Source organism: Salvelinus sp. IW2-2015, linkage group LG25 (assembly GCF_002910315.2).
Source record: "Salvelinus sp. IW2-2015 linkage group LG25, ASM291031v2, whole genome shotgun sequence".
NCBI lineage: Eukaryota > Metazoa > Chordata > Actinopteri > Salmoniformes > Salmonidae > Salvelinus > Salvelinus sp. IW2-2015.
In genome coordinates, this window is record NC_036865.1 from 10617871 (window position 1) to 10634764 (window position 16894).

Consider the following 16894-nt stretch of genomic DNA (forward strand, 5'->3'; position numbering starts at 1 on the left):
GGGGGGTTGGGCTGGGAGGGGGGTCCCTCTTTAGACATCAATAATTCACACACACAGCACCACCAGGAGGCTCCCTGGGACAGTGAGGAGGTGCAGGGTGTCTGGACCTTGGATTCCCGCTGAAAGCAGGACTTTGAGTCCCGCAGACGCCTTGAGTGTAACTGACCAGCGGACAAAAACACATGCCCAACACACACACACACTTTGTTCTCTGTCTGAAATACAGTGTTGTCTCTTGTTATGGCTTTATGTTGTGTAGTGTTGATGGGATGTACGTAGTGTCTTTTATCAGGTTGATCGATCATCTCATGGTCTTGTTGAATATGTGAGTTTTGTGTTTTTGTGTGTTGGGTCATTTCATAAGCTTTTTGGTGTTGTTTCTTTGTATTCATAGTGTGGCTTTTTGTAATTGGGTCATGGCAAATAGTTCTCATGCAATGTGGTATTGTCTTATTTAGTTATGTTTTTGTGTCGTGGCTGTGACATTCTCTGGGTGAAATGGTCACTGTGTATGCATTTTGTTCACAAACTGTTGCATTCTCACCTCGTCCGACTAACCACACACCACGTCGGCTATAGGTTTGGCAGAGAGAGGGAAAAAGAGGGAAAGAGAGAGAAAGAGGAGTCAGCCCAATTGGCCTAGTCTACCTCATGCACTCGTCTCAAATTGTCCCAGAAAAACACACTCCGGGAAACCGACACAGCTCAAACTCTCTCAGACACACACAATATTATTTTATGTCTTTACCTCAAATGCCAAGACAGGCAAAGTAGACTTGTGATGGCGACCCGCCTTTGAGTCACGTCGAATCGGAGCTATATTTGTCTATATCTGGTGTCTCTCAACCCTTTAGGACACACTAGCTAGGTTTTCATCCAATTTGCGATCAGCTTTTGTGTATATTCTAAAATATGCATTAAAAGAAGTGCATGTTCCCACTAGAAGTGTTTCCATCAAATTGACTTGTTGCGGATAAAAAGCTGTGCGTGGGGATGTAGTGCACATTAAAAGCACTTTTGTGCTTGGTTTCTAAGTAGCGAATAAAAATGTGAAGTTCATTGTTTTTCCATAGCGTTTTCTTAACCGATGGCTTTGTCACAAAAACTGTTGAGATAAATAGCAAGCTTTCCCAATCTGGTTTCTGCTCATGCTTTCTAGTGTAGATAACTGTTTGCTGATAAAGTCAACAGGGTAGGTTAAACGATAAGAGAAAGATCATTTTTTTGGTCAATAATGTTAGCCCAGTATAGCACCGATCATCATGTCACCAGCATTCAAATAATACCCTAGATATTTATTGGAAATTTGCATGAAGCTCGTCACACACTTACAACCACGATGTGAAGTTCATCATAACTAATTTCATCTGCCTATAAACTCTTCATGCATTTCCACGTGGTGGCTATAGGCTARAATGTATACATCACGTTTTCTTTGACATCATGGTTATTATATCAATAGTTGCTCATAAGTGTTTCCACCACAATTGTCGCAGAATGTATTTATTTGTCTAGCGTATTGTTTCGAGTTGGCATTAGCTAATTTGTCGGCAAAATCTCCTGTTTCCATCAGGCCTGCCGTGAGTTTTTTTTATGTGTCAGGTAATTAATTGGTTGGATGGAAACCTGGCTAATTACAGTGAATTGAGCTTGCACTCATTGGATTGCTAAAATGAGGACGAACAGAGAGTGTGTGTGTGTGTGTGTGTGTGTGTGTGTGTGTGTGTAAGCCTGTGAGTATGTGCGCCTGTGTGTATTTGCGTATGTGCATACGTGTGTGTGAGAGTGACTCCAGACATCTCTGCTGCCCTTCTGTCTGCTCTCGGTCCCTGTGCATCACTTATTGATGAGGCTCTAATGGATGATCGATCTCTATTGGCAGAACCCCCAAAATAGTTCCCCTACCACCATCTCCTTCCCCACTGCAAACCCAGCCAGCGCGCCAACACCCCAGCGCCTTTCCGTTAACAACAGATGAAGTTTCAGCATCCTCACAAAACGCACGCCAACATACAAAATGTAACTTCCTCATAACATGCACACATACATTTGCCTTCTTTAAAATTCTTCAGAGTACACTCTCCTAAATCCAGTCACACTCTGCACTGTTTTGCAGTGGTCCTTTTACCATAGCTCATCAACGTTAGTTGAACAAAATGAATGCTGTATTGCTGTCATGCTGTATTTCAAATGAAATGGATGTCAAATTTTTTTCAACATTCTCTGATGTCATTTCCTCCTGTCCCAACAGGAAGTGTGTCATGGAGTGGGAGGAGCCTCACGACAGTGCCCTCTACTGCATCCAGACGGACGGGAATCACATGATTGCCAGTGGCTCCTCTTACTATGGCGTCATACGGACGTGGGATAAGCGGCAAACCCGCTGCTTAGAGGTGTGTGTGTGTTGTGTATGGAATCAAATGTGTGTGGGTGAGTGCCATTTATGACTGTTGTTGTCCTTGCCACAGATGTTCCAGCTGTCCTCTGCTGTGAGTAGCCCAGTGTACTGCCTGCGTTTCAACACCTCTCACCTGTACGCTGCCCTCGCCACAGCACTGCACTCTCTTGACTTCAAACAGGGCCCCCGGCCTCGCAGATAACGCCCACTCCCACAGACAGCTGTTAGGATTTAAAACAATAAATTATATGTTTTTGACAGTGTGTGAATGGCTTCATTCTCTGTAATAACTGGAACTCTGAGCTACAAAGACCATTGGGAATGTCCATGCATGAAATATCAAATATGGGGATACGCCACACTGATATCAACATATTAACCTCTGCCAGGCCAACACAGATCCTGGACTAGAGGGCATGCAAGAACATGTTGTTACAGGACTAATCCAGTGGCCTGGAGGCCCACAGACACACACAAACAGGCTAAAGCCCTAACCTAGATAAGTCTTCCATTGAAGAACACACAGGGAGGTGTTTCCACCTCACACTTTGAGTGACTATGGGCTCTGTCGGATGCTTTGAGGGGATAAAACCATATTAGCCACTGACAGTAAAATAGAAACACAGTGTTTGGGTTTCCATTCATTTGACCTCAACACCTGTGATCAGTCAGTTTTATGGATTGAAGTGTTGAGCTAGTAAATCCACATCTTATAATGTAAGGATTCATTTGATGGACAGAGAAATAAAATATACACATCTGGCATACAAAGTTCTAGAAGCATATCCAAACCCACGTACACCTTGCGTGTGTCATTCATTGTCGATAGTTCAAATTAGACGCATTTCTGTCTTCGGATTCGTTTGGTCAGTGGAGAGAGATAGTTGGGGGTTTATTCTGTGTTGTGCTTGGGTGGAGGGTGATTTGGTGATTGGGGTGTGTGCATTTGGCGGGTTCCACAGTGAATTCCCGGAGACCCTCCCTGCTGGCCATTAATGCATATACAGATCATATGCAAGGTGGGCAGTCCATTAGCTAATATCACAGTAGCAGATAAGAGGAATGGCCACGTTGCGTAGAGACATTGCACAACCATGCAGGAGATGTGGCCCCCAGAGACTGCAGAGGTGAATGAATCATAACTACCCAGGGAAGGGGCCCCACAGAAGTTGTTCAGTAGTGTGGCCAATGTTTTTGTTGTCTGTAACTCAGTGGACTGAAACACTGCGTGAAAGGGCTAGATACACTGGTTTTGCACTGATGATAATGATGATTTGATAGTTTACAATGTCGTCCTTCCCCTATTGTGTGGCTTGGTATGAAATGCCTGACCGTCATGTGTGAGGAAGCACACACATACACACTAGAGGTCGACCGATTATGATTTTTCAACACCGATACCGATTATTGGAGGACCAAAAAGTCGATACCGATTTAATTAAAACATTAAAAAAAAAGTATTTGTAATAATGACAATACAACAATACTGAATGAACACTTTTTTAACTTAACATAATACGTCAATAAAAATCAATTTAACCTCAAATAAATAATGAAACATGTTCAATTTGGTTTAATAATGCAAAAACAAAGTGTTGGAGAAGAAAGTAAAAGTGCAATATGTGCCATGTAAAAAAGCTAACGGTTTAAGTTCCTTGCTCAGAACATGAAACAATATGAAAGCTGGTGGTTCCTTTTAACATGAGACTTCAATATTCCAAGGTAAGAGGTTTTAGGTTGTAGTTAATATAGTATTTATAGGACTATTTCTCTCTATACCATTTGTATTCCATATACCTTTGACTATTGGATGTTCTTATAGGCACTTTAGTATTGCCAGTGTAACAGTATAGCTTCCATCCCTCTCCTCGCTCCTACCTGGGCTCGAACGAGGAACACATCGACAACAGCCACCCTCGAAGCAGCGTTACCCATGCAGAGCAAGGGGAACTACTACTCCAAGTCTCAGAGCGAGTGACGTTTGAAACGCTATTAGCGTGCACCCCGCTAACTAGCCAGCCATTTCACATCGGTTACACCAGCCTAATCTCGGGAGTTGATAGGCTTGAAGTCATAAACAGCGCAATGCTTGAAGCACAGTGAAGAGCTGCTGGCAAAACGCACGAAAGTGCTGTTTGAATGAATGCTTACGAGCCTGCTGCTGCCTACCATCGCTCAGTCAGACTGCTCTATCAAATATCAAATCATAGACTTAATTATAACATAATAACACACAGAAATACGAGCCTTTGGTCATTAATATGGTCGAATCTGGAAACTATCATTTCGAAAACAAAACGTTTATTATTATCGCATATACTCTGACTCTGCGTGCAATGAACGCAAGAGAAGTGACACAATTTGCCTGCTAACCTGGATTTCTTTTAGCTAAATATGCAGGTTTAAAAATATATACTTCTGTGTATTGATTTTAAGAAAGGCATTGATGTTTATGGTTAGGTACACGTTGGAGCAACGACAGTCCTTTTTCCGCGAATGCGCACCGCATCAATTATATGCAACGTAGGACACGCTAGATAAACTAGTAATATCAACCATGTGTAGTTAACTAGTGATTATGATTGATTGATTGTTTTTTATAAGATAAGTTTAATGCTAGCTAGCAACTTACCTTGGCTTCTTACTGCATTCGCGTAACAGGCAGGCTCCTCGTGGAGTGCAATGAGAGGCAGGTGGTTAGAGCGTGGGACTAGTTAACTGTAAGGTTGCAAGATTGAATCCCTGAGCTGACAAGGTAAAAATCTGTCGTTCTGCCTCTGAACAAGGCAGTTAACCCACCGTTCCTAGGCCGTCATTGAAAATAAGAATATGTTCTTAACTGACTTGCCTAGTTAAATAAAGGTGTAAAAAAATATAAAATTAAAATAAGTCGACCAAATCGGTGTCCAYAAATACCGATTTCCGATTGTTATGAAAACTTGAAATCGGCCCTAATTAATTGGCCATTRCGAATAATCGGTCGACCTCTAATACACACACACTGGGGATGCCCCAGACTGAAGAGCCTTAAGGCCACACTACTTGGTACCCACAATGCAGTGCTGTTGTCTGAGGTTCTGTCACAAACTCAACACAGTGACTCACCCAACCCCACCACCCACCTACCCCGCTCTCAGGAAGAGGCTGAAATGAAGACCCCCTGGCGGGACAGAAGTGGTAGAGAGGGGGCTGGGCTGAGGGTCACACGAAGGGTATTTGTGGTATCCCTCATCACACCTAAAGAGCCCACACACACCAATACGCACACCACACTCACCTAGCTACACTTGCACAAACCATGGGCTCACATACAGACTCAGGATGTATGCCTTGCCTATACCTGCCCCTCTCCCTCAGTAGTGTCAGTTTGGTGGGAATGGATGAGGAGGATGGGATGCAGAGGGCACCTGTACAAACCTCTCTCAGTCACAGGTGATGGGAGCTTAGCAGGGAGACAAAGGATTTCACCTCACTCAACTCTGCCACAATGCCTTAATTTCTGTGACATCATATTCAGTTACATCATGAATTAGAAAGCTACTGTTGTACAAATTGTACCACTGTAATTTACATCTAAACAATATGATTCCTGTTTCAGACATGGATATAACATGTCCATTGACAGAAATGTTTAAATCAATAGTTATTTGTTCTTGTGTTGTCAGGTCTAACAACAACAACAAAAGATAAGGATTTTAATTCAAGTTAAATGTACCAGTACAAATGTTTTAAGTTGCTTGTGAAATAAGTAAAGTATGGCTAGCAGAATGCTACATTTAGATACACTCATTAGATTTTGCTAAATGTTCTGGCATTGGTMGCTGTTTGTTTAGCAGGATCTCCAAATGAAGAGTCTGAGGCTCAATCTGACATCTAGCAAGTATGAAGAGGGCAAACCATCGGGACCTCACTGAAACACAGCCAGCCGAGACACAGTATATTTAGCTGAGGGAACCATATGCAGAGCATCAGGGTGCGTCTGTGGGTTAGTGGCGGCCTGCTTTAAGACGTAAATCACACACACACTTGGATCATGCAGATGACGGATGTGGAAATAAAGTATAGTCTAGTACTACAACTACCTCGCAGTGGAGCATGACTTGCACTAAATTGCATTAGCTTAATGCCAAAACGTGTTAGCAGATGAGAGCTGATGGAACAAACCAGGCTGTGTGTGTGTGAAGGAACAATGTTTAACTGTTTTCAACACAATATGGTTTGACCAATTAGAATTGTAATTTCCGTACCACTACTGTTACTTCTCCCACTAGATAAACACAGAGTAACCCACTGGCACCTGTCTCACAGAGCAATCCACCATCCTTTGACTTTGTTCTCTCTCACAATGGATAACCTGTAATTTATCCTCAGCACTTAGCAAGACTAGCAGAGTAACATGAGAACATGTGAAGAATCACAGTGTTTTCTTTGGCCAAGTTCATTGGACTTGAATGGAAGGAATGGCTTCCCTTTCAGGTGAGGTGAGCCCTGTTTCCTTGGGCTCAGGGGGTACAATCACAGAGAGGATCAGATATCASAGCGATGCTGGGCTGAGCAAAAGAGCATCATACCAGGGTTGAGATTGGTTTTYGGGAGGTGGTTGAGCTGTTATAAATGGGCTGTCTGTTAAAAGGTTTTWACACTGATTTACCATTGTGCATTTATGTACCAAAAGGTGCTGGAGCTCTAGCATCCAGTTGAGTCACATTTTAGAATGAAAACCAATTTGAATTCTATGACTTTTATACCAATGCTGCCATCTACAGGTGATGAGAGTAAATGCATGCATGACACCACTACTAGAGTTTAAACATGTGAGATTCACCTGAAGCTCAGAAGTCCGAAGAACCAATCACACACGTCTTTCAGAGACAGACAGGTCGAGTGGCGAATGAGYTGACCCCTCCCCTCATTATAAGAAGCCACACGCCCACCCTCTGGTCACTCACCTCTCTTCCTCACAAAGAGCACTTCTCTAAGCTCCTCAGCACGACTTGAGCCATGTTTCTTGCTTAACTGTTCGCAGGTGTGCCGCTAGGTCATAACTCAGAGTGCAGGTTGTTCAGCTCTCGTCTTCGGTGCCGGGTGACTTTACCGAAAGGAAAGTTTTCGCTTCGGGTAAGAATGAGCTTTTCCGCRTTTTCTTCCCTTAGTCTCCTGTCGTAACTAGTGTCACACGGCTAGCTACGTTCATATTGTTAAAGGATTATCTTACTCCTGCTAGCACCGTGCTAACTAGCTAGGCCACGTGGAGACCGCTAGTTAAGTTTCACATTGTTCTCGGAAGAGCTGTTTTTTGGAGCCATGGAGCCTGCTAGCCCGGCCCAAGGGGTACCAAGCAAGGTGAAGGCCCCTGCCCCAGCACCGGAACATCCGTGTCCATGCGGGGAAACCAGATCAGGCAAAGACACGGACCCCCTAATCAAGCGGCATTCTACGACTCCGAGTCATGCGTCCATGACTCGGGGGAAAGACTTTCCTGCTAACACCCTCCGTTGAAGAGTGTGCAGAGCAGCCCAGCTTGATTAGTCTCTTACACTACCTTCAAGCGGGGAGGCTACCTCACAGACCCAGCCCTCATGGGCCGACGTCTCGGACGGCTACCCCGAGGACCTTCACCCACTCTTCCAGGGCTTGGCKGAGTACAACGAGTACAATGGCGAGGGTATGACTGACCTCAAGGCACAGAAGAGGAAGAGGACATGGAGACGCAAACCCTTACCTTTAGGCCCTCTTCCACCCTTAGCAGGGCATTGATGGCAGATGACAGATATTTGCTAATCGACATCTTCAAAACGGGCAGTGGCCAGACTCAGCATTGAGTGGCCCGAACCCATTSGGGGTGGCAGCGCAGAGAGGGACTGGTATGAATGGAGGAAACTCCCCTCTCGCACCCTCCCAGGCAAGCCAAATGTAACTGGGACAAACCCTTGACCGGCAAAGTCCAAACTGGACTTTTTGCCAACATGAATGTCAAGAACATAGAGGATCTGGGCCTTGGCTAGCCACCGGTGATCGAGCCGTCACTGGCCAACCACCTCAACCCCAGTGCCTCGTCACTGACAGGCACTTRCCTGCCTGATAAGACGGACCATTTTTCCACATCCATCTACCAAAAAGTCTACATGTCTACCGCATGTTAATTATGGCCGTTGAATGTTACGTCCATGCTGTTGGCCTACAAAGCCGATTTGATGCTGGAGATGCATAGTCTCCTAGCTATCGGCAAGTGTAACCCAGACCTTTGGGATGAGATCTGTGGTGTCACAGACCTCAACCTCCAGAGGCGACATTCAAGACTGTGGCCGTGCCATGAGCCTTGCATTGGTGGGGGAYAGAGCRCTGTGGCTCAACTTGTCGGACAGAGAGAAAGCAGGTTTCCTTGACGCTCCTGTCGAGATGAAGAAACTGTTTGGACCGGCTGTCAACGCAATGCATCAGAAATGTGAACTTTTAAAAAAGGAGGGCCTTCAACTTCTGCCTTGGGAAATTCGCTGCACCATCGGGAAGAGGCACATCTGTGCTCCGAGAACCCTTCCCTTTGTGCAGCGACCCATTCCCATGGGTTTGCTCTTAAGGAAGACGGAGGGAACCCACTTMAACATTTATTGAAGGAAAATGGTTTCACTAAAATTAATTGTGTGTGTGTGCCTCTGTTTGTACCAGAATGTGAATGACAACCTCTCCACCCCAAACACCCCCAACTCTAACTCTGCCCTCACCTGTCAGTCATCCACGGGTCCCTGGGCTGAGGAACGCAGTCCTGTCAGAGGGACTTCTACTAGCCCTCAAAGAAAGACCCCCTCCTCCCCTGACAAAATAAGTTAAATTTAAGAAAGTCGGCCCTACTTTGCAGATCACTCAGTAGATACCTGATTGTCACTCTGAGAGTCGCAGCCTAATCCTATTGTGTCCTCTACAGGATTACTCTCTGTGGTCCCTCTCTCCCTGTGGCTGCGTGCGGGAGAAAGGCCAGATTAAGGGGATTAGTTTGTATCCTCCTTACTTGTCAAGTCGGGATGTAAAGAACCATTGACTTCTGGGATCTGAATGAGAGAAGTGCCTAAAAAAGAGGCAATGAAAGGCAGTGAACAAGAAAAATTCTTGAAAGAACAATGTGATTTGTTTCCTTTTGTTCCCTTTAACTGGGCTGAAAGGTTCAAAGAGCTTCCCCTGAGGAGATGGATAGCGAGAGAGAGAGAGCGAGAGAGAGAGGGAAGGAATGATGGTGGGAAAGAGAGACAGAGGGAACCAAGGCAGGAGAAGGAAAAGGGAGTGTAAGAGAGATGAAGGAAGGGAGGGAGAGAGGGAGAGATTTCTATAACAAACATGTAGGCCTATCTTGTTTTTTGTACTCGAATACATTACGTATTGCCTTATGTATTGCCTGTTTCTAAAGTGATAGAATTGCACCATGACCTATTTTATTCTCTCCAGCCATTGATCGTCATCCCACATACACTTCCCATAGWCTCCAGGAGAATGAGACATGGCATCAATCTCAATCAAGTCATCTAGAAATGAACCCAAAGCTCCATCCATAAAATATCATGTGTAGGTTACACTTAGTCAGGGATCAATTGACAGCACCCCCCACAAAAATGGAAAAATMAACATGGTCAAACCTGTAAGTGCTAAATGGTCTAAACCCCTAGGACTCCCCAATGACTCAAAATACTGTATGTATACCCAATAATACCCATAGACTGCCAGTATGGGGAATTACATTGAAACTCCATGCTGCCACCTACAGGTGAATGTATGACACATTGAATATTAGTGGTGGGCAAGTATATTGAACTGTGGGTGTGGTGGATCAGTATGATAGACATGTGACAGGTATGTATTTGGGCAGTGGCAGGATTGTGATGAACACAGAGCGACATTCGCAGGACTTTGAAATACATGCAGCATGTGAGAAAATGTTAGAAGCAATGTACTGTATTTCAAATGATGTTGCACACAGTGTCAGATAAATTCATTGGTAGGCCTAATGAGCCCAATTTATTCAATCATAAAGGGCCTCTTAGGTAAACATCCATCTGCCCCTTTGATCCGTAAGGTGAGACTGCATCCTGAACAGAAGTCTGGACCATGAGGGAAGTTGTGGTGCAGTTTGTGGGCGGGGTGACCTTTAACCCTTCACTGCAGTAGTTTGTATTCTCCTGTGCTTTCTTGGACTCTCATTAGTGGGGCAGGGGTCAGCTAGCTGTTTGTTCACCCGCACCCGCCCTCCCGCAATTGCGATACGTAACCACCCGACTATAGGCCAATGTGATAAACTGAAAATTGTAGGCCCGCACCCGACCCTAAACTCCAAATATAGAAAATGTGCTATACAGRCAGAGATGGCGGAGCGATTTTTTGACAGCGCTTTTAGATAGGCCTATGTCTCGGGTTGATCATTTCTGACATTCTGGTAGGRTACTTGTTAGTCAACTTGTCTAGGCAACATAGAATACTAAATAAACCCTTGCTCACCAGAATAATGCAATAAATTGATCAAAATGAATGCTTCAATCTAGTTYACATCAGTAAAGTTCTCTCTTTCATCTTGGCTTCTCTGCACACAATATAGCAAAGACATTTGGGGACCGGGGTGAAAATGCACAAAAATMTAAAATAATTTAAATCAGTTTAACCGGTTTTAATTGAGTAAATTCACAGCTGTGAAAACTACCTAACGTTTCTAATAAGATTTCAGTTTGGCTTGGATACATATTTTATGMGGTTGAAATAGGCTACTATCAACTTTTATGATGGTGATAAAGATAGCACCTTTACAGACGGTCCCTCCACTCCTGTTCCGGTGTTAAAATGTACATTTGGTGTAGCATTTTACTGCAAGAAATGCTTCATTCTGCAGGAGTTAACATTATATTAGGCAATGTGAAAGGTTATAGACCTACAGTCAGTGTCCAGGCTACTATTCTATTTAACCCAGTAGCCTATAKAGTTCCCTTGATGTGTCAATTCCCTGTCTTGWGACTGTCTAATTTGTATAGCACCTCACAATSATCACAAATAACATGGCTGGCACTGCTATCATGATTCGTGTACCGTTCTTTCAATCAATATCCAAACTTAAACAACGAAGACGGACAAGCATTTCGACTGCATTAATTCATTTTTCTAATGTCGTTCACAAGATTGAATGAATGAACAGAGACGGTGTGGAGAGGAGGGGATGCAACAGAATACCTGTGCTAGCATGCGACTATCTAACATTACCTGGCCATCGCTCCAGCTAGCTAGGTTTCGCCAAGTTAGTTATAATAAGGGCCACCAACAATTAACYTTAGTTAGTTAGCTAACTAGCTGCCTTCCTTCAATGCTTGGTGGCTTTACTGACAGACAAGAGAGGGAGCTTATATTAAAAGCCCCCAAGCATCGCGCTAAAGGATAAAGCTAGCTAGCTATCATATCAAACAGGTGTGGGTGTGTGCATGTCTGTCTGTCTGTGTGTGTGTGTGTGTATACTGTCCAAGGTTGTTCATGACTKTCCAGCCCCAGCTAACACGGCTTGACATACCCAGTTTTGACCATCACCCTCTCTACCATCAGGTGAGTATTACTTCATTTTCAGCAATTGTCTATATGGTCTAGGTAGCTAGCTATAACTAGTCTTTCCCTCCACCTAATGATTGCAGAGATGAAAGGAATTGATGGATCGTTCAATTGTTCAATCGTTCAATTATTCTCAATGGTAATTAGTGAGTATAGGTAAGTATACTCTAATCTGTAGAGAAATAGGTGGGAATACTGCATATGCCTGTTTACGGCCACCACTACACCTGCACCAAAAGGTGAGATTGAAGCTGGCAGTGTTGACAGTGACACTACACATATAAGCAGGCCAAACACTGCTGCCCTTTCCTGCCTTGCATGATACTAGAGTATAATAACATATTTCCCTCTGTTTCTCTAGAGATGGACTGGGACAGTGTGTAATGTATATTTACATTTTAGTTATTTGCAGACACTCATCCCGAGCAATTTACAGTTAGTGCATTCATCTTAAGAAAGCTAGGTGGGACAACCACATATCATAGTCATAATAAGTACATGTTTCCTCTATAAAGTAGCTATCAGCAAAGTCAGAGGTAGTAAAACAAACAAAAAAGTTAATAGCAAGTGTTAATTTACTAAAGGCATTCTTTTTTTTGGAGGGGTGATGACAAGGTGGTGCGAGGGGAGGAGCTGTGGGATTATTTTACTTCTTATGGCTGCAGGGGCAGTATTGAGTAGCTTGGATGAAAGGTGCACAGAGGTGCCCATAGTAAACTGCCTGCTCCTCAGTCCCAGTTGCTAATATATGCATATTATTATTCGTATTGGATAGAAAACACTCTGAAGTTTCTAAAACTGTTTGAATGATGTCTGTGKGTATAACAGAACTCATATGGCAGGCAAAAACCTGAGAAGAAATCCAAACAGGAAGTGAGAATTCTGAGGTTGGTAGATTTTCAACACAGCCCCTACTGAACAAACAGTGGGATATGGATGAGTTTGCACTTCCTACGGCTTCCAGTAGATGTCAACAGTCTGTAGAACCTTGTCTGATGTCTCTACTGTGAAGGGGGTCTGAAGGAGACAGGAAAGTCAGGTCTACCATGACCTGGCCATGCTCTGACCATGCGCGTTCACATGAGAGGGAGCTCTGTTCCATCGCATATCTGAAGTCAATGTAATTCTCCGGTTGGAACGTTACTGAAGATTTATGTTAAAAACATTCTAAAGATTGATTCAATACATCGTTTGACATGTTTCTACTGACTGTTACYGAACTTTTTGACATTTCGTCAGCTTTTAGTGAACGRGCTTTCTGACTTTGGATTTGTTTACCAAACACGCTAACAAAAATAGCTATTTAGACATAAATGATGGACATTACCGAACAAAACAAACATTTCTTGTGGGAGTCCTGGGAGTGCATGCCGACGAAGATCAGCAAAGGTAAGTGAAGATTTAGAATGCTTTTTATGAGTTTTGTTGACTGCACAATTTGGCAGGTAATTGTATGGCTTCCTTTTGTGGCTGAACGCTGTTCTCAGATTGAATATTGTGCTTTTGCCGTAAACTTTTTGAAATCTGACACAGCGGTTGCATTAAGAACAAGTGTATCTTTAATTCTATGTAAAACATGTATCTTTCATCAAAGTTTATGATGAGTATGTATGTTATTTGGCATTTCTGAACATAGCGCCAATGTAAACTGAGGTTTTTGGATATAAATATGAGCTTTATCGAACAAAACATATATGTATTGTGTAACATGAAGTCCTATGAGTGTCATCTGATGAAGATCAAAGGTTAGTGATTCATTTTATCTCTATTTCTGCTTTTTGTGACTCCTGTCTTTGGCTGGAAAAATMACTGTTTTTCTTTGATTTTGCGGTGACCTAACATAATCGTTTGTGGTGCTTTCGCTGTAAAGCTTATTTGAAACTGGACACTTTGGTGGGATTAACAACAAGATTACCTTTAAAATGGTATAAGATACTTGTATGTTTGAGGCATTTTAATTATGAGATTTCTGTTGTTTGAATTCGGAGCCCTGCACTTTCACTGGCTGTTGTCATATCATCCCGTTAACGGGATTGCAGCCATAAGAAGTATTTAAAATGCTCCTTGAAGAGGTAGGGTCTCAGATGTTTTCGGAAGATGGGCAGGGACTTTGCTGTCCTAGCTTCAGGTGGAAGCTGGTTCCACCTTTGCGGTGCCAGAACAGAGAAGAGCTTGGACTGGGCTGAGCAGGAGCGTAGGGATGGGAGGGCCAAGAGACCAGAGGTGGCAGAACGGAGTGCTCAGGTTTGTGTGTAGGGTTTGAGCATAGCCTGAAGGTACGGAGGGGAAGTTCCTGTTGCTGCTCGTAGGCAAGTACCAAGGTCTTGTAGTGGATGCGAGCTTTGACTGTAAGCCAGTGGAGTGTTCAGAGGAGCGGGGTGACATGGGAGAACATGGGAAGGTTCTGGATAAATTGCAGGGGTTTGATGGCACAAGCAGAAAAGTAGTTGAGTGTCATCCACATAGCAATGATAGGAGAGACCATGTTAAGGATATGGTGGAGAAGAGTGACTTGGTGTATAGAGAGAAGAGGAGAGGGCCTAGAACCGAGCCCTGGGGGACACCAGTCATGAGAGTACGTGTTACAGACACAGATCCTCTCCATGCCACTTGGTAGGAGCGGCCTGCCAGGTAGGATGCAATCCAAGGMTGTGCAGAGCCTGAGACGCCCAGCCCTGAGAGGGTGGAGAGGAGGATTACAGATGAGCCCTGCATAAATACATCAAACACATACAATGTACAAAATTATAAAACATATTACGAAAAACAGACACATTTATCAACAGAGGTCTCCGATCATTCCCAATTGCTCTTGGTAAAAATTGTCTGACTTGCTATCTACAGTGGCTTGCGAAAGTATTCACCCCTCTTGGCGTTTTTCCTATTTTGTTGCCTTACTACCTGGAATTAAAATMGATTTTTGGGGGGTTTATATCATTTGATTTACACAACATGTCTACCACTTTGAAGATGCAAAATATTTTTTCTTGTGAAAAACAAGAAATAAGACAAAAAAAKTGAAAACTAGAACATGCATAACTAATCACTAGTCAATTCTTTGTAGAGGCACCTTTTGCAGCAATTACAGCTGCAAGTCTCTTGGGGTATGTCTCTATAAGCTTGGCACATCTAGCCACTGGGATTTTTGCKCATTCTTCAAGGCAAAACTGCTCCAGCTCCTTCAAGTTGGATGGGTTCCGCTGGTGTACAGCAATCTTTAAGTCATACCATAGATTCTCAATTGGATTGAGGTCTGGGCTTTGACAAGGCCATTCCAAGACATTTAAATGTTTCCCCTTAAACCACTCGAGTGTTGCTTTAGCAGTATGCTTASGGTCATTGTCCTGCTGGAAGGTGAACCTCCGTCCCACTCTCAAATCTCTGGAAGACTGAAACAGGTTTCCCTCAAGAATTTCCATGTATTTTGTGCCACCCATCATTCCTTAAATTCTGACCAGTTTTCCAGTCCCTGCCAATGAAAAACATCCCCACAGCATGATGCTGCCACCACCATGCTTCACTGTGGGGATGGTTTTCTCGGGGTGATGAGAGGTTTTGYGTTTGCACCAGACATAGCGTTTTCCTTGATGGCCAAAAAGCAAAATTTTGACCAGAGTACCTTCTTCCATTTCCAAGATGGCGTAGCAGTCAGACATCTTTGTCTTTGTCTTGTCCCATGTATATATKTTTTTCTTCGCATTCTTTTTAATATTTTTCCTAAACCTCAACTTCAAAATACTCTCCTGCAACCCGCCTCACCCAATGTGGTATGGATCAGTTTTTTTTCTAAAGTATTTCTATTTACCTCCGAACTGGAATACCCCAAATGAAGCTAGCTAGCTAACCAGCTACCAGCTATCAGCTATCAGTCAGCTAACCACTGCTAGCGGTCATCAGCTGACCTTTAGCTCGGAAAGCTCTCGCCAGTTCGTACAACGCGTTTCAAACCAGAGCATACCAGACCTATTTTTCTCTCCATATCCCCGGATTACTACCGCAAAATCTGAACCTTTTCATCTGGATCATGGCAGCTAGCTAACCGCAACCCGGGTTAACTACTCCTGGCTAACGTTTCCGTCCCGGAGCAAGCACCAACTAGCCTGGAGCTAGGSCATGCTAGACCCATCTCCCGGCTAGGTCTCCTGGGCTACTCCTGAAGCCCACTCCTCGGCTACAATATCCGGACCCCTTCTACTGCCGGTACGGGGCACGGAACCCCGCCGATCCTTCACGAGTGGAATACCAACATAATCTGCCCGAGGATCCCAACAGGCCCCTCAGGCGCGACGTCCCCTGAAGACCCATTCTGCTAACCGCGGCCTGCTAGCTATCTATAGCATATTGGACTGTTAACTGATCCATTGGCCAGTTTCTTGGACAACTATAACCATTTTGCCAATTGGACTTGGACCCCTCTGCTACTTGGAACCCTACTAATTCCACGACTGGTCTATCGACGTCACCGCACGACGAGGCAAAAACAGACTTTCCCCCATCGCGACGTCCCTCTAAGGCCCTTATGCTAGCTTGCTAGCCCCGGCCTGCTAACTGCTAGCTTGCTCGCCCCGGCCTGCTAACTGTCTGAATCGCCGTGTCCCCAGCCAGCCCAACCACTCACTGGACCCATACGATCACTTGGCTACGCATGCCTCTCCCTAATATCAATATGCCTTGTCCATTACTGTCCTGGTTAGTGATCCAAGACATTTAAATGTTTCCCTCTAAACCCCCCGAGTGTTGCTTTAGCAGTATGCTTACGGTCATTGTCCTGCTGGAAGGTGAACCTCCGTCCCACTCTCAAATCTCTGGAAGACTGAAACAGGTTTCCCTCAAGAATTTCCATGTATTTTGTGCCACCCATCATTCCTTAAATTCTGACCAGTTTTCCAGTCCCTGCCAATGAAAAACATCCCCACAGCATGATGCTGC

At 44.1% G+C, this 16894-nt stretch overlaps 1 protein-coding gene across 1 annotated transcript in view; it reads left to right on the top strand.

Moving 5' to 3' along the window:
* Positions 1 to 2661, top strand: part of fbxw4 (F-box and WD repeat domain containing 4) — a 31010-nt gene extending 28349 nt beyond the window's left edge. Inside the window, exons 8-9 of the mRNA XM_023970173.1 lie at positions 2252 to 2393; positions 2469 to 2661. Of these exons, the coding sequence (XP_023825941.1) occupies positions 2252 to 2393; positions 2469 to 2600 (274 nt within the window). The 3' untranslated portion in view covers positions 2601 to 2661. The remainder of the gene's footprint in view (positions 1 to 2251; positions 2394 to 2468) is intronic.
* Positions 2662 to 16894: the final 14233 nt, after the last annotated feature.